At 36.6% G+C, this 27,500-nt stretch overlaps 1 protein-coding gene across 1 annotated transcript; it reads left to right on the top strand.

The window, feature by feature from the left end:
- On the top strand, positions 1–26,951 carry card14 (caspase recruitment domain family, member 14). Its single transcript, XM_079377645.1, has 21 exons — positions 1–362; positions 1,319–1,456; positions 1,720–1,926; positions 2,341–2,459; positions 8,513–8,665; positions 8,775–8,894; positions 9,131–9,256; positions 13,311–13,460; positions 13,624–13,758; positions 14,800–14,912; positions 15,531–15,580; positions 16,853–16,925; positions 17,039–17,255; positions 17,638–17,764; positions 18,366–18,603; positions 18,777–18,840; positions 20,744–20,858; positions 21,639–21,803; positions 22,597–22,715; positions 24,552–24,667; positions 24,789–26,951. The coding sequence occupies exons 1-21, from the start codon at positions 152–154 to the stop codon at positions 24,994–24,996; spliced, it is 2,964 nt and encodes a 987-aa protein (XP_079233771.1). The 5' UTR covers positions 1–151; the 3' UTR covers positions 24,997–26,951.
- The last annotated feature ends 549 nt before the right edge of the window (positions 26,952–27,500 follow it).

Genomic DNA, 27,500 nt, shown 5'->3' on the forward strand with positions numbered 1-27,500 from the left:
ACTGCTTCTCATTTCTCATTTCACTTCTGCTGTGTTTATACTTGCACTGGACTGGTTTCTTTTTATTGTAGTTAGTTTTTATTTTATTTTACTTTAATAACATCCTCTGTATTTATTTGTTTGGCAAAGAGTCGGATTTAGGAAATTCAGCATGGCTGAGAGTGTCCTAAATACTCCGGACCTGAAGGATCTGGAAGAAGAAGAATTGTGGGATCTTATCAATGATAACCGTCATGCTATCTCTCTTGGTGTCCGACCCTGTGTTCTCATCCCTTACCTGCGACAGGCACGGGTCCTCACAGTCTTGGATGAGGATGAGATTCTCACCTGTTTGAATTTTACCAACCGCGGCATGAAGACAAGTAAGATACTCTGACTGATGTGTATCGGAGAGAGATGCTTGAAATATACCAGAGTATGAGAAAAGATAACAAAGGACAGCTTTATTTCATGCTAAAAACTATTTAATTTTTTATCTTAAAAAGTTCATAAATGATAAGATATGGAAGTTGAAATTATGATATACAGTATTTGTTCCTTCAGGATTGAAGATCTGTTTTGGATTAGAGCAGCCAAAGTGAAAACGACCAGTTATTGGAATATTTGGGTGATTTCTTTATGAGAAAGCTTATTGGACACATGGTGAAATACAGATTAGCTACAGATAGATAGGTCCGCTAGATCAGAGGTTATGCTAATAAAATTCAAAGAAAGCCTTTCGTTTTTTTAGAAAAGGCAAGAGCTAGAGAAAGAGAAAGAAGAGCATGTAAATTAACGAAATAGGTTACCATAAATTAAAATTCATTATTGTCAGTATTTACTTTGTTTTTCCAAACCTGCTGTATGCAATTTTTTTTCTTTGTAATACAAAAGTAAACAATTCTTGCCATACAATGTCAGCTTGAAATGACCGTAGCCTGCCAAAGCTCTAAAAGGATAAAACACTTCAAGCAAAAAAGTAATTCATAGACTATTTAAAATATTCTAAAGTTATATGGTTTGTGTGATTAATATAATGTCTAGCCTGCTTGTATTCAGAATTCAAAAATGGCTCATTCAGTTCAGTTACTACATATGTGAGAACCAACGCAATATTAGAATCAGTAATGTCAACACACGTTTTTGAACCAGGATGAAAAAAATGCATACAGGATTGGAATGAAATGAGGGCAAGTAAATCATTTCCATTTTTGTCTGAAGTATTCTTTTAAGGAATGCTTGAATGTTGGTCGATTATATTGGAAATAAAAAAATTCTGTTCAGTGTTTCTTATGTTATGTACAATGTAATATCTGAAATATATATCTTTTTTCTGCAGGTCACATGCTTGACTTGTTACGTGTACAGGGTCATAATGGTGCAATGGCTCTGCTTGAAAGTCTGATGATTCATTACCCTGCTCTCTACACACGGATCACCGGCCGCCAGCCCAGCATTGAGCCTTCAGGCTTCAGCGGTCAGTCAGTGCATTTTTATCCTATAGATTCTGATCTATGCATTACAAGTTGTAGTAGTTAAAGATCTGAGCTGGCATTTCGACATCTTCTAGATAAAATCAACACATTATATAATTTTTTTTTTTTTGTTGTTGATGTTGTTCAATAAAGATCTCTCACACAAACATTAAATAGTGAATATTTTCATGACTGAAAATTCAAAGGGTATTTTTGTCACCATATTCAAGGCTCATTTGTAAAACCTTGCTTCTGTGCTTGCCAGGTCTGATAAATTACAATGAGTTGACAGAGTACCTGGTTCGTGCAGTGAGCAGTATGCAGACAGAGCTACAAGTGGCACGGCACGAGGCTTCGCGGCTGCAAGGCAGATGTTGTCACCTGGAGGGGAAACTAGAACAGACCCAACAAAATAATGAAGAGCTCAGCCAGATGCAGGGAGAGCATGCACGACTGCGCAGTCACCTGGATGGTGTGCACTTAATATAGCTTCACATCAGTGTGCCAATCCTCTGTTTAATAAATCATTAGCAAACATATGTAATGTAAATTATTCGTATCTGAATACATATTAAAAATAAATACAATTGAAAATAGTCTTAATTTAATTGTCTGAATACAATTAAACATAAGAATGAGATGTTATGAAATTAAGTATTTAAAAATGACCTAAAGTTACTATTAAATGTCAAATGTAATAATATTTGTGAATAAAATTAACGAAAGTTAATTTTATTTAAGTGTTAACATTGTGATAACCTTTTAATATTGTTGCATTTTAATTATGTGCTTTGAGAAATTCAGAATTTCAGATCAATGTTTTTGCACAGTCAATTTTTCTTTGTCTGTGTCAAGACTATATAATGTCCGGTCATCTTCTGCGTAGGTTTAAACAGGGAACTGCTGAAACTGAAGGATGAGAAGTGTGATCTCTATGTCAGATATACCACAGCTCTTGAGGAGAAGTCTGCAACTATTGTACGCAACAGAGACCTGCAACTGGAGGTGAGGAAACAGATAGAATGTATATGTTTGCCTTCTACTTGGATTATAGGTACCATTCAGTAAATTACATTGAAGTGAAGTGACATGTGGCCAAGTATGGTGTCCCATACTCGGAATTTGTTTTCTGCATTCAACCCATCCAAGTGCACACACACAGCAGTGAACACACACCCGGAGCAGTCGGGCGCCCAGGGAGCAGTTGGGGCTCAGTGCCTTGCTCAATGGTCTCATCGAGAGCACTGGTTGTTCACTTCCCCCCACCGACAACCCGTGACCTTTGGGTTACAAGTCCGACTCGCTATCCATTAGGCCTATCCGTCATCCGCACTGTCTCTACGAAAGGCAACATTGGCAAACAGAGAATTAATCAGGGTTCCCGCTATGTACATTAAGTAGTGGTGGCACTGAGCGATTTTTTTTTTTTAAACTCTTGACCGCAGTGTCTGACCGAGTCCAAAAACACACTTGTAGCCAATCAGCAGTAAGAGCGCTTCTCTTGTACCGATAGAGAGAACAGAGCGCTCAATTTGAGTGCACAGGACGGATATTAGCAGATCGACTATAGATCGAGAGAGATGGCAGATAAAAAAGAGGAAAATATCAGAGAAACAAAACATTAAAAAGAAGGGTTACGATCAGGCAAGAGGTAAATATCACATAAATATCAGAGCAGCTTTCCAGCAGTGGAGAAAACACAAGGAGTGGGAAGGGCTCGAATCAGACGCCGAGGTTGAGTTATTTCTTCTTGATAGGTGAGTAACGTTGATTTTGCTTTGTTCACACAACTTATCCGTGTTGGCTTTTGCTTGAATATGCTTGTCATCTTCGCTTGTTTCCACAATTGTAGTTGCCATGGTTGTGTACATATGTGTGGATGCCAGATTTCAAAATCGTGATTCCCTCCCCCGTATATAGAAATGTATATTATACTGTATATAAATTGTGGGCATCAGGGAGCCTCTATTATGTGAAACTGCTTTTCACAATCGCTTTTTAGTTTCACTTTCTAGATTCACGATCGCACTTACTCTGTTATACTATGGAATGGCACATTTTACATTTTACAACATTAGAGTGTCAGTGGTGCTCAGGATATGTAAATCATTCGCCATCGTCCTCAGTCATCTCTCCTTACTCTGTTTATGTGGTAAGTGAAACTGCAGGGGCTGGTGCTCTCCATGGCAGTGGCAGGTCAACGCCACTTCCTGTGGCATCTGCCAGAGTTCGTGGCAGCTGCCACGATTTTTCTCGCCATTTCTGCTGTTTACGCGGTAAAAACTACGCTGTTCTCAGTGGAGAGCAATGGTGTTTTAAAATATTAAGGCAAAGTTCCCACAGGTGTGTTATTTATTATTATTGTTACTATTATTATTATTATTATACATTTTTATGTATCAGCTGCCAGAGTTTGTGAGACGAGCCTTTATGTTCTTTTTGCTCAGCAGCGGTTTTCGTCTTGGAAATCTGCCATGCAGGCCATTTTTGCCCAGTCTCTTTCTTATGGTGGAGTCATGAACACTGACCTTAACTGAGGCAAGTGAGGCCTGCAGTTCTTTAGATGTTGTTGCGGGGTCTTTTGTGACCTCTTGGATGAGTCGTCGCTGCGCTCTTGGGGTAATTTTGGTCAGCCGGCCACTCCTGGGAAGGTTCACCACTGTTCCATTTGTGGATAATGGCTCTCACTGTGGTTCGCTGGAGTCCCAAAGCTTTAGAAATGGCTTTATAACCTTTTCCAGACTGATAAATCTCAATTACTTTCTTTCTCATTTGTTCCTGAATTTCTTTGGATCTCAACATGTGTAGCTTTTGAGGATCTTTTGGTCTATTCACTTTGTCAGCCAGGTCCTATTTAAGTGATTTCTTGATTGCGAACAGGGGTGGCAGTAATCAGGCCTGGGTGTGGCTAGAGAAACTGAACTCAGGTGTGATAAACCACAGTTATGTTTTAACTGGGGGGGGGGGGGCATGTGGGTTTGGATTTTGTTTTTAAAACTGCATGTTGTGTTTACTTGTGTTATCTTTGATTAATATTTAAATTAGTTTGATATGAAACATTAAAGTGTGACAAACATTCAAAAAAAAAAAAAATCTGGACTTTTTCACACCACTGTATATATACATATACATACACGCAGTGCCTTGCGAAAGTATTCATACCACTTCATATATATATATATATATACCTCTGTATATAGGAAACTTAATTTTCTCTTATTCCTTTCTTTTAATTGGCTTAGAAATCAGATACACTGTTGGATAATAACCAATAAATGATTTGTTAATGTACTACAAACACTTTTTTTTTCACTTTTATCACATGTAAGGCAGAGTAGTTTCTGTACTGTTATAAATGATATCTCAAGTAGCACTTGAATTCTTCATATACTTTATTTATTACCTGTAGATGACTGAAAAAAAGCACAAATAGACCATATATTGTCGCAACTGTGCGTCTTCACGTTTCCAAAGGTTTCTGCCTTTTATTCAGATAACACCGTGATAGCTGGACGCTTTTGTCCATATTAGGGATTTCCTGGTAAATTGTAAATTATTACTTCTATATGAGTCCGTCTTGCACTTTCTGCACCCTCTGGCTTCGTGTATATGTGTGTATACATGTGTGTGTGTGTGTGTGTGTGTGTGTATATATATATATATATATATATACATACAGTCATGGCCAAAAATATCGGGACCCTTGGTAAATATGATCAAAGAAGGATGTGAATATTAATCTGCATTGTTAATCCTTTTGATCTTTTATTTTTTGGATAATACGAATTTAAAATGGGGAAATATCATTATGAAACAATTTTTTTTTCTCTAATACACATTGGCCACAATTAACGGCGCCCTTTTATTCAATACTTTTTGAAACCTCCATTTGCCAGATTAACAGCTCTAAATTTTCTCCTATAATTCCTGATGAGGTTAGAGAACACCATTCCTTCGTCCAGAATCACTCCAGACCCTTTAGATTCACAGCGCCATGATGGTGCTTCTTCTCTTCAGTTCACCTCACTCATTTTATATAGGGTTCAGGTCCGAGGACTGGAATGGCCATAGCAGAAGCTTGGTTTAGTGCCCAGTGACCCATTTTTGCTTTGTATATGGATTATTGTACGGTTGGACGATCCAAACATGGCCCATTATAAGATTTCTAACAGAGTCAGTCACTTATTGATTTTTTATCTGTTGGTATTTGATAGAATCCATGATACCATGTGTCTAAACAAGATGTCCAGGACCTCCAGCAGAAATATAAGCCCACATCATCAAAAACACAGCAGTATATTTCATTGTACACGTGGGGTACTTTTTTATCCCTGTGTTCGCCAAACCCATCTTGAGTGTTTGCTGCTAAAAAGCTCATTTTTTTAGTTTCATCTGACTATAGAAGCCAGTCCCATTTGAAGTTCCAGTCGTGTCTGATAACTGAATATGCTGGAGTTTGTTTTTGGATGAGCTATGAGAATTTTTCTTGAAACCCTCCCAAACAATGTGGTGATGTAGGTGCTGTTTGACAAGTTTTTTTTAAGGTTGTCTGACCCAGAGACAACTATTTTCTGCAATTCTCCAGCTGTGGTTCTTGAAGAGTCTTTGTCCACTCAAACTCTCCTCCTCACCGTGCATTAGGATGATATAGACACATGTCCTCTTCCAGGCAGATTCATAACATTTTCTGTTGATTGGAAATTCTTAATTATTGCCCTGATGATGAAAATGGGAATTTTCACTGCTCTAGCTCTTTTCTTAAAGCCACTTCGCTAATTTGTGAAGCTCTATTATCTTTTACTGCACATCAGAAATACATTCTTTGGTTTTTCTCATTGTGATGGATGATTAAGGGAATTTGTTTTCCCTCCTATTTATATTTCTGTGAAACAGGAAGCCATGGCTGGATAATTTCATGTTCTTAATCACCCTGGAGTGCTCAAAATTGTGAATATGAGTAAAATATCTCTGAAGTATATTCCCATTCATAAGAATTTCTAGGGGTGCCAATAATTGTCCAACGTGTATTTGAAAAAAACATTAATTTCATAATGATATTTCCCCATTTTAAATTCTTATTATCCAATGAAAGGTTAGATATTTGTGAATTTTTTTAAATAAAAGATCAAAAGGTTAACAATGCAGATTAATTTTACAGCCTTCTTTGATCATATTTACCAAGGGTGCTGTTATTTTTGGCCATGTATGTATGTATGTAGTTGAAGTCAACTTTACATGCACCTTTCATAATCTGCTAAATGTTAATTATTTTACCAAAATAAGAGGGATCATACAAAATGCATGTTATTGTTTATTTAGTACTGACCTGAATAAGATATTTCACATAAAAGATGTTTACATATAGTCCACAAGAGAAAATAATAGTTGAATTTATAAAAATGACCTCGTTCAAAAGTTTACATACACTTGATTCTTAATTACCTGAACGATCCAAAGCTGTGTTTTTTTTTGTTTAGTGATAGTTGTTCATGAGTCCCTTGTTTGTCCTGAACAGTTAAACTGCCTGCTGTTCTTCAGAAAAATCCTTCAGGTCCCACAAATTCTTTGGTTTTCCAGCATTGTGTATTTGAAGCCTTTCCAACAATGACTGTATGATTTTGAGATTCATCTTTCCACACTGAGGACAACTGAGGGACTCATATGCAACTATTACAGAAAGTTAAAACGCTCACTGATGCTCCAGAAGGAAAAGCCATGCATTAAGAGCCAAAACTTACTTTTGAACAGAATGAAGATGAGTACATTTTTCTTGTTTTGCCTAATATCATATTTTTTCATTTAGTACTGCCCTTCAGAAGCTACAGAAGATACTTACATGTTTTCCATAAGGCAAATTTACCTTGATCTTCAAATTCAAAACGTTTTCATGCCCCGGCTCTTAATGCATATATATATACACACACACACTTTAGTTTTGGGTCCAATTCTCACTATTACCTTACTATTGACTTTTGCCTCAATAAACTCCTTACTATAAAGGTATAAGGTAATATGTAAGATGCATAATAAGGCATTAGTATGTGCTTTATGAGTACTAATAAACAGCTAATATTGTAATATGCAAGCAACGATTTAATAACTAAAGTGTTACATTAAATACATTAAAAAATAATTGTTTGTGTGCACGTGTGTGTGCGTATACAGTATTGGCTAGTGGCAGCTGGGCACTCCTTATCTGTGTGTATGTTCTTTATGGGAAAATGCTTATGCAATTTAGCTTAGTCGGTTCATATTCTGGTCGCATCTGCTTGCTGGTATATGCATCATCAAATCTTTTATTTAAAAAGAAAACTGTAGTTTACAGCAGAAATGGCGACAAACGATCATGACTCCAGGCACGAACTCTGACAGCTGATACATAAAAATGTATAATAATAATAATAATTATAGTTATAATAATAGTTGTTTTTTGTAGGAAGTGGTTTGTTTGTGTGTGTGTGTAACGTTTTTCAAATTCTCTAATGTGTCTTAGAAATTAAAACAAATGTTGGTTTTGTACTTGTTGCAAAACATATTAGATCAAGTTTTCATCATTACTAATGTATAAATATCTTGACATTAATTTATTTTTTTGTATTTTCTGTTCTGGTTGACATGAAAAACTGAGAATCCCATTCAAATGTCTTGTCTTATTAAATAGATAAGAAACATGGTGTTAGTTTAGTTCTAGTTTAATCTATGGAATTAAACAGTGTGAGAGAAATATGTGGAAAGTATTATGCTGTATTATCTCTGTCTGTTGTATTAATAGTGGAGATCAGTTTTGTTCTATCTGGTTTAATCTGACAGAATTTGTTTTGAGTGTTACAGGGCAATGAAATTTTAGCTATTCATTAACAAGAAACCTGAACCCTTTTGCTTTGCATATTTTGCTACATTAACAAACAAATTTACTTTACCTACTTGGCAGGGAGCCAGGGTAAAAAAAAAAAAAAAAGATCTACAGTATAATCAGCACAACAAAAAGAGTAACGCTGGATTGTTTTCCAAAAAACACCAGGGCATACATAGATCTCTTCTCCTCACCTCTTCTCCAGATTTCCCAGCTGCAGTATGAGTTAAAAAAGGCAAGGAAAGAGACAGACTTTGAGAGGCAGCGTTCCTTGAAGAATCCCACTGACACACAGAAGCTCAAAGATGAGCTCAACGCTGTACGCGCAAAGTTACTGGAGACTGAGACGCTGTTCCCAGTAAATAAGAGATTCATTTTCATAGCAATATAACAAGTCAACAAATTATGGGACTCCATCTTATCTGATTGAATCTGTCTGTCTGTCTGTCTCTGTCTCTTTCAATCAGGTACAGCACGACATCCTGACCCATGATTTAAAGGAGGTGGAGAACAGACGTTCAGAACTTGCTGAGGAAGTCAGCAGGCTCAATGAGGAGAATATACGACTCCAGCAAGAGAAAGAGGAGGTAAAACTGGTCTTTCCTTAACCTTAATGTTGTTTCTGTATTTCAAAATGTTGTACTTTGTGTAAAACTTTATAATATTTTTTATTAGTTTTTCTCAATCGATTTGACAAATTTCTCCAAACTCAAGTTACTGATGAATTGTACTACATTACTTTGAAGAAGTGTGTCAAATACTTCTTGCATTTTTTTAAATGTCTATATTCTTTCTATCACTATGCTCCCTCTCACCTTTTTAGCTCCTAGAAGAGAAGGACTGTTTAGCCCTGGAGGTGGAGAAGTTGACTGTGGACTGTGAGATGTATCAGCACAGGAGTACCCTTTTCCATAGTCAGCTAGATGAGGTGCAGGCAGAGAGAGACAGGGTCAGTACAATCAATATCTATAATGAACAAATATCATACTCAGGTATTGGTACTAATGTATATATCAGGTATATATACATTAGGTCCTAAATAAGTTTTAGATTCAACAATGAGATCAGTTTATACAGTACAATAAACTTTCAGTTCCCTTTCTAGGGAAATTTGACGCTGTGTCACAGTGTCACACCTAAGCATGACCAGTGTCTGAGGCACGTGTAGAAATCATAGACTGTAAAAAAAGATGGACAACACGTCTCCACTTCCTTCCATTATAGAAAAGTGAACCCAAAACATCTCAGTATGGCAGCTGCCATCGTGAGTAAATGACATCATTTGGAGCCCGAGTCTGCGCAGTAGAGATTCGTTTGGAGCCCGAGTCTGCGCAGTAGAGATTCGTTTGGATCCCGAGTCTGCGCAGTAGAGATTCGTTTGGAGCCCGAGTCTGCGCAGTAGATATTCGTTAGGAGCCCGAGTCTGCGCAGTAGAGATTCGTTTGGAGCCCAAGTCTGCGCAGTAGAGATTCGTTTGGAGCCCGAGTCTGCGCAGTAGATATTCGTTAGGAGCCCGAGTCTGCGCAGTAGAGATTCGTTTGGAGCCCGAGTCTGCGCAGTAGAGATTCGTTTGGAGCCCGAGTCTGCGTAGTAGAGATTCGTTAGGAGCCCGAGTCTGCGCAGTAGAGATTCGTTTGGAGCCTGAGTCTGAGCAGTACAGTCGTGAGGTGGAGCCGCGGAATCAAACTCCCGCCCAAACTCCCGCAGGCCCAATCAACCATAATGACATGCCCCGTTTTTATGGCATCAAATTACTAGCTAAAATCAAACTCACCACAAAAACGAACAATTGAACATATATCAGTGTGATAACAACTACCTTAAATGACCAAAATCATATTTTGGAAAATTGTATTGGAAGTATAATTAATTTTTTTGTTATGACTCAAGTCCCATTAGTTTACATGGAGAGGGCGGGGTTTATGACCTGTACTGCAGCCAGCCACCAGGGGCCGATCAAAGAGCCTGCAGCTTCATTTTCCAGTATGAGTGAGACACACCCGGTAGAAACTCATTGAATTCTATTGGCAGACAGCAGCCCTATGAAGTTACATGGAACACTGTTAAGAAGCTCTGCTCCTTGCTTGGCTCTCTTCTCGAGGATACAGTTCAGGCCATGCGTCTGCCGAGGCAGTGCGGTGGCTTTGATCATGGGTATCGCTAGTGCTGGGCTGGCAGAGGAATTTAGTAAGTGGGTTTCCCTTTTTTTTTTTTTTTTCTCCTGCCAGCTCCAGGTCTCTCATGCCAAATCCAGAAGGCCACTCTGCAGCCTCTTCTGATTTGGCTAAAAGCATTTGGCTGTCATGGAAAGGCTGCGTTTAGCTTGGTCTTGTGAAAAACAGGAAGTCTCTTTTGGCAAACTCGGTAAGCGATTCCTAGCAGGTCAAAACCACCTCTTTCCTTTGAGCCTTCCATTCCTCACAGACCTTCACACCGAGATGTCGCGGTACCAACTGAGCCCAGTTTCTCCCCAAAAAAATTTCTCCATTCTGTCACAGAGGGAGTTTTGGTTCCTTGCCACTGTCGCCTCTGGCTTGCTCAGTTGGGGACACTTAATTTCTAGCGATTATCGTCAATTTGATTTCACAGATACTATTTAAACTAAACTGAGCTAGACAATGACATCTCTGAATACAATAATGAACTGCCTTTAACTGAAAATTGAGTGTTTAATTTTATCATTATACATTACTGACACTCTATCCTCAAATTTGATACTGTTAAGTGCTTTGACACAATCTGTATTGTTTCAAAGCGCTATATAAATTAAATGAAATTATATATTTATTTAAAGGTGACTACTCCATGTGACATTATATGATTGCCGTCTGCCAATAGAGTTTGGCATGTTTCTACATTCTAAAAAATGCTGGGTTAAAAACAAACCAACTTGGGTTATTTGGCAACCCAGCGCTGGGTAAATATTGGACAGAACACATGCTGGGTTATTTTAACCCAGCTCGTTGGGTTAAACGTTTTTACCCACCATGCTGGGTTCTTTAATTTATTGTTTAAAAATTATTATATTGCTGGCTTAAAATGGGCTGGAAATTAAAAATCACACAGAATTACTAGAGGCAACAGCAATAACCAGAAAATGAATATTTATTACTAAACAAGAACACCCATGGACAAAATCCAAGACAAATTGAATTTATTTGTGTGAATACACCATAGTTTACAATATTACATTTAAACTCATTTAACGGGCATTTTAGAAATAAAAAAGGCACATTTATTTAAGTGTATTCAACCATTCTATGTAATCACTTTTTACGAAAATAGTGCTAATTCTCATGCCAGTGTGTCGCCGAATTCTGAGCTGGTGAAGGGCTGCTGTTCGTGGGGAACTGCAAACTTTTGACCACGGCCTCACATTTCACTCATAGCTGAGAGATGGCGTGACTGACTCCAAAACCTGCCCAAAAACAAACGAGATTAGAGAACATATTTATAACGAATAAAATAAATTTATGTTATGCAAGGCAAAGGCGTATCCATGGCGAAACAAACGCTGAATGTTCCTGTTCCTGAAGGAAACACGATGCATTAAGAGCCGGGGGTGAAAACTTTTTGAATTTGAAGATCAAGGTAAATTGTACTTCATTTGTCTTCCAGGAAACATGCAAGTATCTTCTGTCGCGTCAGAAGGGCAGTACTAAATGGAAAAATATGATATTTCAACAAAATAAGAAAAATTTGGACATCTTCATCCTGTTCAAAAGTTTTCACCCCCCGGCTCTTAATGCATCGTGTTTCCTTCAGGAGGTTCAGTGAATGTTTGAACCTTTTTTAATTGTTGTGTTTGAGTCCCTCAATCATCCTCAGTGTGAAAAGGTGGATCTCAAAATCATACAGTTACTGCTGGAAAGGGTTAAAATATGCAAAAGATGCTGGAAAACTGAAGATTCTGCAGGACCTGGAGTATTTTTCTGAAGAACAGTGCTCAGTTTAACTGTTCAGAACAAACAAGGGACTCATGAACAACCATCACAAAACAAAAAAACAGTCGTAGATCATCCAGGTAACCACACACAGTATTAAGAACCAAGGGTTCCCAAACTTTTGAATGTGGTTATTTTAATAATTTCAGCTATTTTTTTGTCTTGTGGACTATATGTAAACATCTTTTATGGAAAATATCTTACTCAGGACAGTACTAAATAAAAAATAACATGCATTTTGTATGATCTCTCTTATTTTGGTAAAATTATCCACATTTTCACAGATTCTGCAAGGGGTTCCCAAACTTTCGCATGCCACTGTATATATATGCAAACCTTTATTTTCCAGAAAGAGCGCACCAAAGCGGCGGTGATGGCGCTGAGAACCGCTTTCTCCTGTGGACTTAAAAAGCCCATGCTCTCAGCAGTTTCACCGGAGACAGGCTCAACCCAGCGGTTAGGTAGAAAAAAATAACCCAATAAAATGACCCAACAAGCTGAACCCAGCATTTGAGTTAAGAATTTAACCCAGCATTTTTTAGAGTGTACACATGCTTCAGACACCGGTCATGCTTGGGAGCATTCCCATATTGTCGTCACCATAATACAGCATCTTGTTCCCATCACAGGGAACTGGATTATATACATAAAGATAGAACACAAAGACGTATGGAACACAGTATGGACCAACATCTTTGGTTTGGAAGAGAAATAAAATGTTTAGATCTATGAACTTCAGTAAATGCATATATGGTTTAAATCTTTGAATCTTGGGATCAAAATCTAATCTAAATCTAGAAATAAACAGAAAATTTAAGAATTTAAAAAAAATGCAAAAGGAAAAAAAATGGAAAACGAAGTAAATATAAAAATTATAAAACCAAACAAGATCATTTGTGAGAATAAAACTGTTAACACCTTTTTTCCGAAGGTTAGATGTTTTTTTCATTGATGCTTTCGGGCACATTCTTGCTGGAGAATATACAGCTTTTGTGCAAACTTGTGGAGTTCAATAGTTGCAAATGAAAGCATAATTACAGATACTGCTGATGTTTTCAGGCATATTTGTCCCGAGATGAGGCCCAGGCTCAGATTGCACGTAGTCTCGCAGAGAAGGACGTGCTGAGAGGCCAACTCATGGAGCTACAGGCAAGAGTTTTCGCCATGAAAGCCTGTAGCAAGCAAAGAGAAAGAAGAGAAAAATCCAGGGTAACACTGACTAATTTGTATTATACATTCAAGAACCAACACACAGTAGTTTACCACAATCATTCTTTAGAGCAGTTTTAAATATTGTGCTGTCAAGTGCATTTGTAAACTAAACAAAACCACACATGACTTTATTTTTAATATAATTTCTTTGAATAAGTAGGACAGGAAGTTCAGTTGTGATAGCAGCAGAGGTTCATGCAGTGAGTTCCCTCCATCCAGTCCCTCACCCAGAAGACAGCTATGCCGCTTGAATGCAATTCTTCCTGAGTGTTTTAACTCTTTTGACACCTGTGAGGTACATTTATGCTGTAAATGTTCTGCTTATCGAATCCTAGTGTGAAATAGTCTTTAGCCTCATGGACCCCCCCAACAGTTCATGCACTAGCTGTCTGATACATATTGGTAACAGAACTAAAATTAACTTTGTTGATGTTCTTTGTGTGATTTCTGTGAATAACTGGCAGATCAACATGCTACTTGTTTTCTCGCTAATATGGTAGGAAGAATTGTTTGAGTAGTGAAAATTTTATTAAATAAAATGTGGAAAAAATTTGGATTTTAACTGTGACTAAATTATCTACTATCTCCCGAAGATTATCTACTCTCCTCTGCTGCGCACTCTTCACAAAAAAAAAAAAACATTCAGGCATAATTTAAGTATGGCTAATTGGAATGCAACAAAAGTCACATTTACCAGATGCTAGTTGAGTGCTTTTGAGAATTAAATGATCACTGCATGCCAAAGTTTGAAAGCCTAGTGACATCAAATCTTGACCATGAAAGATATTCTAATGAAAGACTTTATTTAAATTTCCACCCTAGTGTGTTATATATATATACTGCATCTCAGATAACCCTGGCACTAAACCGCACATATGCACAAAACAAACTATGATTCATAACTTTAGATGTCAGTCTAAGCAACATGCAGTTCCAGTGCCTTTTGTGTGATACATGTAGGTATTACTGGAATGCAGTTTCACGGTATCAGTGCAAAAAAGTGTGCAAAGCACATATGCATTGAAGAACAATAACTATAATTATAAGCCTTAAAAAAAAGCTTTGAATTTTTTTTTCTAATTTAATTAAATAGGGACGTCCACACTTGATCAAATTAATATTTATTTTTCTCCAGCTGATAAACAGCCAATTAAAATTCATTTTTAGTAGATCCATGCTTAGTAGATACAGAATTGTATTGTTCATTGGCGTGGTTACCATTATAGTTTTCGTTCTTGGTGTTAATGGGCCTCCATTAACTGGTTCAATAAATGAGACAATAAATTTAATAGAATTTTGATGTTTTATTTTTTGGTTGTGTATCAACATTTTACAGTTCAATGATGAAGCAATCTGCAGTATCAGTTCCGATCAAGTGGAGCCCCCCTGTTCTGAATCTCTCCGCAGACGAGGCTTTGCCTCCAGAAGTGACGTGGAAGACATTTACAGGTGAGCTGCTCATCTGGTCTGTAGCAGTGAAATGTAATGTCACTGTAAAGCCTGCACTGTGTAAATGAGTGAAAATAGCAGTTTGGTACTGAGTTTTGCGGTTTGGCTATATTATTTAGTTACTGCTTTTAATTCACATTTTAAAATGTTAGTTAGTTAGTAGTTGCCCATTGAGAATTATTACATAATTTTAATAATGTAACTTGATAATTGTATGTTCCAATTTACATGAGGAGGACCATGTTTACATCTGAATTGTAATCTACACAGACCAAAATCAATATCCAAAACCAATGCTATAAAATCCAAATGATTATATTGATTATATCTGATTAAAACATCCTGCTTGCATGTCACTTCATGTGGAGCTTGTCAAGCCCAGCAGACTTTTTCAGACTGCAGGTGTTATTGGGTGACCCTATAATACCTGGAAATACCTTTCAATGTGGACTTTAAAATAAATTGGCAATGCTTATGGCCTGTTTAGTGTCTGATGGGAAATAGCTATGAGATCACTTTTTCTTTTATAAAATCATTAGATATATAATTAGACAAGCCATAATTCATCAGAGAACTTTACTTTGAAATAATAAAAAAACCTCTTTGTTCCATTTTCAGCAGTCAGGATTCTCTCAGCTTTGACCATGATTATGTTTTCATTTCTAAAGGTACTGTTACTTCTTCCTACATTTCTTTGTGGTTACCTAAATAAGCTAAAATTTTATTTTGTCTCAAATGTTTGTGCGCTCAGTTACATGAAGTGCCCTAAGAAGTATTTGCACACTTAAGCCACATTATGTCAAAAAAATTATTTTTGAAGAAAGATAACAGAAGCTCCATTTTTAGGAAAAACATTAATAAAAGTTTTAGGTACAATATTTATCAAAAAAATAAAATTGTAACAAATTCTGTTTGTCAAACATTAGTGGAACATGTCCATAGTTCATGCAATTAACAGCACCTAAAAAGTGTTTTCTTAAGCTTTTTTGACTTATGTACCCAAAGTATGTAAAGTTCAAGTATCCCTTCATCAACAAACAAGAAATTTACTATTAAATATACAAAAATGTTTTTTTATGCTAAACTATAACATTTGTTTTCATTCATCTGCTGTCAAAAAATATATATAATAGAATTACATCTCAAAATAATAAAATAAAATAAAAATTGACATTTCTACTACTTATAGTTTTCAGAGTTTAAACGTGATTTTCTAAAGTAATTACATGAAATACTTGAACTGAGCTTCGATGAACTACTTTAAAATAATATGTTTACAATGTATCTGTCACGGTGCACACACGAGGAGGACACAGGAACACACAGATGAGGATATAACTTCAAATAATAGTCTTTACTGAGGACATCAAGGCAGGGCAAGACACAGACAGGAACACCGGGGAGTAACGAGTAGACCAGACCAAATCAAACTGAACAGACAGGACTATAAATACACAGGTATAATCATAGACAACGAGACGAACACGGCTGGACAAGAATTAACTTATGATAACATTTAACAAGGACAGGAAACAAACCAAATATGGAAACATGAGGCGGGAACACATGACACACACGACAGAGGACTGACAGTATCACTGTTGCCTAGTTCCCAAAACTCCACATATCGTTTGGAGGATTTTATCCACAGATGCTCGATCTCATTTAGCATTCTCTTTATTAGTAAAGTTACTAATACTAAGTTAATAAATGCTTTGAGTAAAATTATTGTTATTGTGCTATTCTGTGTCATCCACATAAATGTATAAAATTTGCACACATTATACATTGCACATTATTTAGTTTTCAGTTCTTAAACTTTTCAGTGTGCCGTAAATGTTGAAAAGTGTCCATATACTTTTTAGAGCCACTGTATATCCATGACAATTAGAATGAATCACAATGGCACATTCAAACCTTTTTGATTTCCATTCTGATAGGAGATAGTTTTGATGAGCCAAAATCACCAGCACAAATTCCCTGTTCTACTAGCAGAAGGAGCCCTAATGACAGGTAAAAAAAAAAATCCACACTGAAAGTAAAACACAATAATCACGTGTGTTTCACATTTATTTATTTATTCAAAATGGTCATATTGCTAAACATGTTATTTTGTATAAATCTAGTGTCTCAAGAGCATCAGCCCCACCCTTCCTAATGCGCTCCAGACCTCAGGCTCTGCGTATCACTGGTCGCGTACTCACTTTGTCATTCCAGGGAGAAATGCTGTTGAATCAAATACAGGTCATCGGGGGCAATAAGACCGGTGTGTTTGTGCATCATGTGACCGAAGGATCATCTGCTCAAAGCACTGGCATCAGTCCTGGATCTCAGATACTTCAGGTGAGTATTTCTAGAGTGTTTAGGAAATTTCTGAATTCCCAAGACTTGCTTTCATTTTAAAGACATTAGTTGGTTAGTTGGTAAACATTAGTTGGTTTTAAGAGCTAAAATGCCCTTTACTATCCAGAACCGGTCTAACTTGAATATTGAAGAAATTCCTCTGAAAACCAAAGTGGTATAGGAGACATGAAGAGAATTCAGAATGGCAGGTCCCTTCTGATTCTTTCATAGATAAGACAGAAAATGAAAATCTCTCTTTTAATCCTCTTTGAATAAGGAAACATAACAGAGATAATTTTTGATCCCTAGAGGAACATTCAGATTTTCCAGCAGCAGTTAGATGGAGTGAGAACTAATCAAAACCAAAATTGTGTATTTGTAGCTGATGTATGAGCGGGAGCAGAGAGCTATACGAATGGTTTTAGAAGACACCACTATGGAAGAGGCCCTGTGGGCCCTTGGGCAAGTCCAGGGACCATGCAACATTACAATAAGACCGAGCCAAGATGGTAAGAACCAAATTTGGGGGTGTTTTGTTATGCTATTTGTTCATAGCCTGTTTATTCCTAATCACTCAATGGTGCCATTTCAACATTTCATCCATATTGATGATAAAGAGATGCAGTTACCAAGTGTCTCTAGAGAAGCTCTTTTAGAGCAGTTGTTGTTGCCATTCAACGTAACAGCTGTCAGATATCAAAATTCACGCTTTTGTGACATTTTGTGTAGACTGAAATATAGGTGAACATGCTATATTATGCTATAATAAATGAAATAAATTGAAACATTTATAAACAGAATAAAACTTGAACATTTGCTCATTTAATTATTAATATGCTGGATGGCGCATCATGATCCTATACTTGCTAAACTAATCTCTAAAGTTGTTACAGTTTAGCAGTAAATACAGACTGTTCTGAAAGAGGGAACATTTCCCTATTTGTTCATTAACTGAACCAAAACACTTTGTAATGTTTAATCTTGATTATTGCACATTGTATATGTTTAACATTGCTAGTTGTTAAACAGGTCAGAGACTTATTAAACCAGGTCAGAGACCTATTAAATAAAATTTTCTTAATCATTGAAAATCTGCCGATTTCCTCCTAGCTTATGAGAACCTGCTGCAGCAGCTAAAGAACGGCGAGGTGATGTCGGGTGATTCCTTCTACATCCGTGTAAACATGACAGTGCCAGGGGACACAGCTGGAACACTCGCAGTGAAGTGTAACGACATTGTCCATGTGACAGACACTCACCATTTCAATGATGGCTCCTGGTGGGCCAGTCACGTGCACCCTTGTCACTTGGAAGATCTCAAGAGCGGGGCTCTGCCCAACTACTACAGGTATACAACACCATTATTTCTCAAAAGGCTTTTTATTATTTGAAAAACTGAGCATATTTTGTGTTTTACATTGTAAAATGTGCCCAGTGAATCTAAAATTTAAACGAAAAGCACTTGTTTTTCTACTATGCTTTTATATAAAAAAAATTAATCTATACGTGTTAACTCATCAGAGCACAGAGGCTCTTAATCAGGGCTCTAGAGGATATGACCTACCCTCGCAAAGCACAAAGAAAGGTGAGAGTCCATCAGTAAATCATCAAAGGAATTATTTCTCTCTTTTTATTGCACTTTCTACATAATTGTGATTTATGAACTATATAGTAATAAAAAGCTTAATTTGCTTAGTGTTAAAAGTCAAGTCAAGTCGCCTTTATTTATATAGCGCTTTTAACAATACAGATTGTACGAAGCCCTTTAAGGGACATTGTGGTGGGAAAAATTCGGGGGTGAGAGGAAAAAATATTTTCAAATGTTTTGCGTTCTCTCGCGAATTTTTTGCGTTCCCTCGAGAAACTTTGCGTTTCCTCACAAAACTTTTGCATTCTCTCGCAAAGATATTTGCGTTCCCTCGAGAAACTTTGCGTTCCCTCGCAAAACCAGTTGAGTTCGGACTGTTTACTTTACAGCTTGCAGTGGTTCATACAGCTCCGTATGTTCACAATAGAGAGGTTCATAGAGTTTTATTTTGAACTTGGACTCAAGTATAAAGAAATACAGTTGGTGCTTAGTTCAAGGCACGGTTTTGGGACATTCTAAAACGCTTAATGTGGCTTAATGCTTTAAAACAAGTGACATTGGCGGACCAAATTCGAGAATAATAAAAGGTGATCAAATTATTAGGCTAATATTAATAACCTTATTAATAATATTACTAAGCAGAAGCCCAGAATATGAATGCAACGCCCTGCAAGTAAGCTTTTTCTCTCCCATAAAATGCTTAAGGTAGGCTAATGAATGAAAACGGTGATTTTAAAAATACCAAATCCGTTGCATTCATATTCGGGGCTATTCTGCTTTATTAATAGTAATATTATTAATAAGGTTATTAATATTAACCTAATAAGTAGGCCTATTTATTATTATCGAATTTGGTCCTCATGTTTTAATAAGCCACATTAAGCGTTTTAGAGAACCATGCCTTGAACTAACCTGTATTTCTTTATACTTGAGTACAAGTTCAAAATAAAAACTTTATGAACCGCTCCATTGTGAACATACAAGCTGTAACCACTGCAAGCTGTAAAGTAAACAGGAAGAGTTTGTCCGAACTCAACTGGTTTTGCGAGAGAACGCAAAATTGCGAGGGAATGCAAATATCTTTGCGAGACAACGCAAAACTTTTACGAGAGAACGCAAACGTTTTGTGAGAGAACGCAAAACATTTGAAAAATATTTTTTCCTCCCACCCTGAATTTTTTCCACTCACCCCGAATTTTTCCCACCACAATGTCCCTTAAAGGGCTCCGTACAGATTGTGTCAAAGCACTTAATAGTATCAAATTGGAGTGTCAGTAATGTATAATGATCAGATTAAACACTCAATTTTCAGTTAAAGGCATTTCATTATTGAATTCAGTGATGTCTAGCTCAGTTTAGTTTAAATAGTATCTGTGCAATCAAATCGACAATAATCAATAGAAATTAAGTGTCAAAAAACACCTACACATAAATGCAATAGAGTGCTGCACAGTGCTTAATACAATGATTTAAAACTGAACTAAACGATTGTCTTAGCTGGCCTGTTGACATGACAGTTTAAAAGGTTAGTCATAATTTATGGTTAGTCATAGTGCGTGAACATTCTTGTCTAGCTTTGTATCGCCTTAGTTTGGAATTACGGAAATGCTCACCAAAATATTGAACTGTGGGTGTGGAATGAGGTACTTTGGTGAGGGAATAATAACACATAACTTAGTGAACTGTGAAACTAGCCAAAACACTAATCAAAGAAAAATGAGTCATACATTCTTGTAAGTAAGAGGGAAACCTTTTTATTGTCCTGTCACTAAAAGATTAACGAGTTAGAGAAACAGAGACGTGAAAAAAATATTGTAGACTCGCAATGTTTGATTCTGTTGAATAGCACAGATTGGTAGAGTCTGTTACATTATTCATCAGTAATTGTTTCTGTCCACAGGGGAAAACTTTAGCTCATGAGAAGCAGAGAGCGCCGAGGATCGTCATCACCAGTCAGCAAAGCAGAAACCCACTCTGGTTCAGTGTGGAGGATGACAACAACACAGTACAGGACAGTTAGTACAAGACAAACTCCTTTTAGGTTTTTTTTTACTCCTAATTAGACATGGGAAATGTAAGAAAATAAACAATTCCAATTCCTGTTCTGATTCCAGTTCTCCAATTCCAGTTTTATTAACTATTATTTTAGTACTTTGAGGAGGAAATTGCTGAAAAAAGTTATGCAGTCTGACTGTGGAAGTGTGATCATTTTATTATTTTTAAAAAATCCAAACATTTATTTGAAAGGTTTTTACACAAGTCTTTTTAATGATTTTTCATAGACAGGTTGTATAAATGTAACACTAAACCAACAATTTGGTAACATATTCCATTTATTTTAGTAAAGTAGTATACTGGCAAAACTCATAATGTGTATCTATACACATTTTCATATGAACAACTAGTCAGTAACTACACTGATTTAAGCTTAAGTTAAACCTAACACAGAAAGTTCTCAGTATACAGTATGTTTGCTTTACTAAAATATGTGACTCATTGTAAGCATTCATTTGCTAATCATTTGTACTGTACTGTTGAAGTAGAATTGTTGTGGTGAAGAGTAGTGCAGGAAACACTGTTACAATACTTTAGTACTGAACCAGTTCTGAATAAGAACAGATTCTTGTTTCCCAACCCTAGTCATAACATTGAACTTTAAATGCAAGCTATGTATGAGAGAGAAATGCTACTAAATTTTCTACTAACAAATTTCCATTTGAACTTTTGAGGTAATCAATGTCAGGCAAAATTCTGGTTTAGACCTTAAGTGTCAAGAAAATCTTTCTCTGTTGTAGGTGATGGCTGTGTGCTCAGCAGATGTGTGACCCTAATGCCCTACACCCTGGTCTCACCTCGTTTCCCACCCATCTGCCGACCAGTCCTCCTCCTTCCCACATTGCTTGGCCGTGTCTTGCACAAACGGTTGGCAGAACAGGAAGGTTATCAGCTCTGTGAGCCAGGTAAAAATAAAACAATTAATTGTATTAAATACAAAAAATACAAGTTTTCAAGTGTTTTCAATAAAAGGGAAAATAAAATGGTAGAAAAAAGTAAATAATTAGAGAAAACTCTCCCATTACAGTGAGTATCAGTAAATCACTAGTATCAGTATTTTAAGCCTTAAAATAATTTTTGGAATCTGACTAAATCCAGATTACATGCAATCACTTATTATCCTGTACTGCAAACTATATAGTCAAAATGCTTAGTCATGTTGTCAATATAACTGTCAGTTTATCCTGTTGTAATGACTATGGTTTTGATGACACAAATTGAAAGTGCACAAGGCTGCTCTTTTTCTGTATGGTGTATGGCCTTTATCAGTTTCAAAGTGACACAATACTGCATTGGATATTGATTGGAACATATTTGACAGAATTCACATACACTTTTACGGTTGATTTATCAACAAATCACAGAACAATGTCATTGTGATACAGAAAAGAAAAAAAGACTAAAAGTGGTGGTGGGGGGGGGGGGGGGGGGATTTAAAACAAACACATGAAACAGCCCTTAGGCAGAACTGTACACATTGTATGGGGAATTACAGTGCAGTCGTTCTCCTTCATTAGTGAAAGACAAAAATGTACTTGAGAACCATGAATTTATTTAGGACAGATTTTTTTAATTTATTTTTGTGTCTGACTTTAGTTTTAACTCTGTATAGTCTTATTTATCTGCTTTGGTCTTTGGCTGCTTCCTCCTTACCTCACTTTTGGCATCTCTTTCTTCCTCTCATCTCTTATATTTTAGAGTTGCTGATGGCAAGTGAGCATGCCATTCAAATGCAGAAGGGGGAGATTCTTGAAGAGTGTGACTCGAAAACACACCTTTGCTATACGTTGCAGGGAGTGGAGAAGATCATGAAGCGGGTATGTCATAAAACATTGCTATTTTATTACTAATTGTCTGATAAATAGCCATTCAAATAGCAATTGTATAAAATAAGTTGAAATAAAAGATTATTGAGTGAGGGGGTTTACAGTAGTACAATACAATAATAATGACAATAAGCATGTATATACAATAAAATGCGCTCCGGGTGTGTGTGTTCACTACTGTGTGTTTGCACTTGGATGGGTTAAAAGCACAAATTCCGAGTATGGGTAACTATACTTGGCCACACGTCCTTTCACTTTCTTTTACTTTCTCACACATATATATATATATATATATATATATATATATATATATACATATACATGCACACATACATATATACACACACACACACACAGATAATATATCTGTTTTTATTAAGTATGTGTAATACATTTCAGTTTCACCATCTTTCCATGAATTGTATCAGTGATCATTACACATTACAATACAGCTATGCATATATATATATATATATATATATATATATATATATATATATATATATATATATATATATATATATATATATACACACTCACCTAAAGGATTATTAGGAACACTTGTTCAATTTCTCATTAATGCAATTATCTAATCAACCAATCACATGGCAGTTGCTTCAATGCATTTAGGGGTGTGGTCCTGGTCAAGACAATCTCCTGAACTCCAAACTGAATGTCAGAATGGGAAAGAAAGGTGATTTAAGCAATTTTGAGCGTGGCATGGTTGTTGGTGCCAGACGGGCCGGTCTGAGTATTTCACAATCTGCTCAGTTACTGGGATTTTCACGCACAACCATTTTTAGGGTTTATAAAGAATGGTGTGAAAAGGGAAAAACATCCAGTATGCGGCAGTCCTGTGGGCGAAAATGCCTTGTTGATGCTAGAGGTCAGAGGAGAATGGGCCGACTGATTCAAGCTGATAGAAGAGCAACTTTGACTGAAATAACCACTCGTTACAACCGAGGTATGCAGCAAAGCATTTGTGAAGCCACAGCACGCACAACCTTGAGGCGGATGGGCTACAACAGCAGAAGACCCCACCGGGTACCACTCATCTCCACTACAAATAGGAAAAAGAGGGTACAATTTGCACGAGCTCACCAAAATTGGACGATTGAAGACTGGAAAAATGTTGCCTGGTCTGATGAGTCTCGATTTCTGTTGAGACATTCAGATGGTAGAGTCAGAATTTGGCGTAAACAGAATGAGAACATGGATCCATCATGCCTTGTTACCACTGTGCAGGCTGGTGGTGGTGGTTTAATGGTGTGGGGGATGTTTTCTTAGCACACTTTAGGCCCCTTAGTACCAATTGGGCATCGTTTAAATGCCACGGCCTACCTGAGCATTGTTTCTGACCATGTCCATCCCTTTATGACCACCATGTTCCCATCCTCTGATGGCTACTTCCAGCAGGATAATGCACCATGTCACAAAGCTCGAATCATTTCAAATTGGTTTCTTGAACATGACAATGAGTTCACTGTACTAAAATGGCCCCCACAGTCACCAGATCTCAACCCAATAGAGCATCTTTGGGATGTGGTGGAACGGGAGCTTCATGCCCTGGATGTGCATCCCACAAATCTCCATCAACTGCAAGATGCTATCCTATCAATATGGGCCAACATTTCTAAAGAATGCTTTCAGCACCTTGTTGAATCAATGCCACGTAGAATTAAGGCAGTTCTGAAGGCGAAAGGGGGTCAAACACAGTATTAGTATGGTGTTCCTAATAATCCTTTAGGTGAGTGTGTGTGTGTGTGTGTGTAAGAGAGAGAGAGAGAGAGACTACGTGTAACTATCTGTTTAATATCCAATGTATAGGGCACTCACTGTGTGTTACCACTGGGTTTGGACTGTGTGCGTCGTCTCCACCGTGCCGAAATCTTCCCCATCATCATCTACATCATGTCTACAGAGAGGAGTCTCCGCAGATTGAGGTACTATAATTTCCTCCATGAAACTAAAAGCTGATTTAAAGATTCAGATTTATAACACAAAAAATGCTGTTCTGGGAGCATAACTGCTGCTATATTTATCTGTTCTGTTATTGTTTCCTAGACACAAACTACGGCAGAATGTTTTGACTGAGCCCCAGGTGCTGGAGTGTTCCTGCAGCGAGGAGCCCCTTCTGGATAAACTGCCCTGCCTTTACCAGAGCATTCCACCAGAGAGCTGGCATGACAGTGCCACCCTTATTGACACTCTGAAAACAGTGGTGTCAGAGGAGCAGCAAAAGATTGTGTGGGTTGAGTCAGATACCTGGTGAAAGAGTAAGGGGAATGAGAGCGTAAATTCAAAAGCCCCTCAACACAATTTTAAGGCCAGTTTATAATTCTGCGTCAAACCTACATTGTAGACACGGTTTAGTTATGCTCTTTATGATGTAGCCTGATGTGCACCTCTTCAGAAATGCTATGATAGGTCTTCTTTATAACCAAACACCTTACCTAAGGATGATTGCAAGAAAATCTGCTGTAGTTTCACATCCATTGGGAATGAATAATAGAGGATGATTGCTTGAAGCTTCTGGTGAAATCAGTGAGGCTTATTACACAAACAGCAGGCTGAACAGAGATAATCATAAAACATAGATTAATTTAAACGTCCATATTCACACAACATTGTTTGTCCATACAACAACATTGATCATAACATGATTAAAAGAGAATTCCACTAAACATTTATGAACCAATGCGCAGAGGTCCAAAGAGGAAATATAATGGGCCTTTTAGATAAAGGTAAACTGAAAAGCACATTCTGTACATTTAAAGCAAAAAAAAAAAAATGGAGGTCTGCTACAAAGCTAAAAAGTTGTACACTACCGCTCAAAAGTGTAAGGTCAGTAGATATTGAAAGAATTATACTTTTATTCAGTTAACATGCATTAAATTGATGAACAGTTACAGTAAAGACTTGCATTGTTACAAAAAAATTTATTTCAGACAAATGCTTTTTTAAACTTTCTATTCATCCACTTAGGAAAAAAGTATTACCATTTCCACTAGAGTATTATGCATAACAACTGTTTCAAACATTAATAATAATACAAAATATTACTTGAGAACCAAATCAACATATCAGAATAATTTCAGGATCATGTCACACTGATGACTGCAGTAGGCTGCAAGACTGCAGTGCATGCTCCTGAAAATTCTGCTTTGCCATCACAGGAATAAATTACATTTGAAAATATATTAAAACAGACAACTTATTTTAAATTATAATATTATTTCATAATAATACTGATTTTACTGTATATTCCATCCATTAAATGTTGAGCATTTTGAGACTTTTGAATGATAGTGTGTAGTATATGTAAAAAGTAATGTTGCAACATTCACAGATAAGGCATTTTGTCCTAAGTGCTGAACCCTGAGGGTTCCATGACTATCGTTCAGTGTATGTGCCAGAACTTGGAGGTTTTTTTTTTTTCGTTTTTATAAATATTAACGTAATGCTTAGAAATGGGTTTACAAGGTGCTTTATTGGGACTTGTTGGTAAGGTGCATGATATATTTATTTATAACTATAGTCTGAATACTGATCCACTATTTTAAATGTTCACAACTGCACAACAGATTAATATTAAACCAGATTTAATTTCGCTGACCACCTGTGTGTAAAACCATCTTTGGAATTTGTTTACAATGAGTCAGCTACCTAAGTTACATTAAGTAGCAACAACAGAACATAAAAACCAGCTGATATTCTACTTAATAGTGTTGTATACCACAGGCTCACAAACTGAGGAAAAATACAAACAAGATGTCATTACTGTACAGAAATCCAAAAAATTAGGATATAGAGCACTGCCAGAGCATTTTCCCCTCTAGCCATCAAATCTATCTAATCTCAACTGCCCTGCATGCATTCTGCCAGACTAAACTCTGTTATATATTGTGTATTGTTTTTACTCGGGTTCAAATTACGCATTGTTTTTGTAAAACAAAAAAGTCAACACTTTTCACAGTTTGAAAACTGACAGTTTAAAACTGAGAGCAAGTAACTATTGTATAGTGATTTATAGATAATACACAGTACAATGTTAATGTTCTCTTTTATATTTGTATATTCTATTTCATTACAAATTCTGTGACATATGCTTCAATACAATTGTGTACAATTCTAGAGTATATCTCTTTGATTATGTAAACCTTTTTTTTTCTTCTCCTTTGTGTACTGATCTACACCTATACAAAATAAACACTTTGTCTCTTGATCAAAGGATGAATGATGAACAGGAACTATACTTTCTTAACATACAGCAAATTTCTATGCATTTGTGTCATTCCTGTTTTTAAACAAGACATAAACAATCACCTCTGCTCAACTAGGAAAAACCCGTCCAGCAGCAACATGCGTCATTGATGCTGTACAACAAATGTGTACTTTCCCATAACTTGAGAGATGTTAGCAAGCATTCTAACAATGTAAACAATGATAACAATAATTAATCATGAAGAGAACTTGTAAAGCCTACAAAAATGCTTTGTGAAAATTAAGGTCAGAGGTGAGACATTTTAAATAATAGAGTCAGATATATAGAAATAATTATTCTAAAATTAAATAAAACTATACAACTATATAGGCTAACAGTTGATAAAAAAACATTTTGAAAAAACTAAAATCACTCAAAAACATATATTAATTATGTGTGTCTGTTGTTAATGTACAGATATCCAGTATATTGCCTTTGTACTGTGGATGGAGTCTCTCCTTCATCAGCCCAGACCAACTAAACATTTTCACCAGTTAACTGCATTTGTGTCT

This window comes from Barbus barbus (genome assembly GCF_936440315.1).
Source record: "Barbus barbus genome assembly, chromosome: 25".
Lineage (NCBI taxonomy): Eukaryota > Metazoa > Chordata > Actinopteri > Cypriniformes > Cyprinidae > Barbus > Barbus barbus.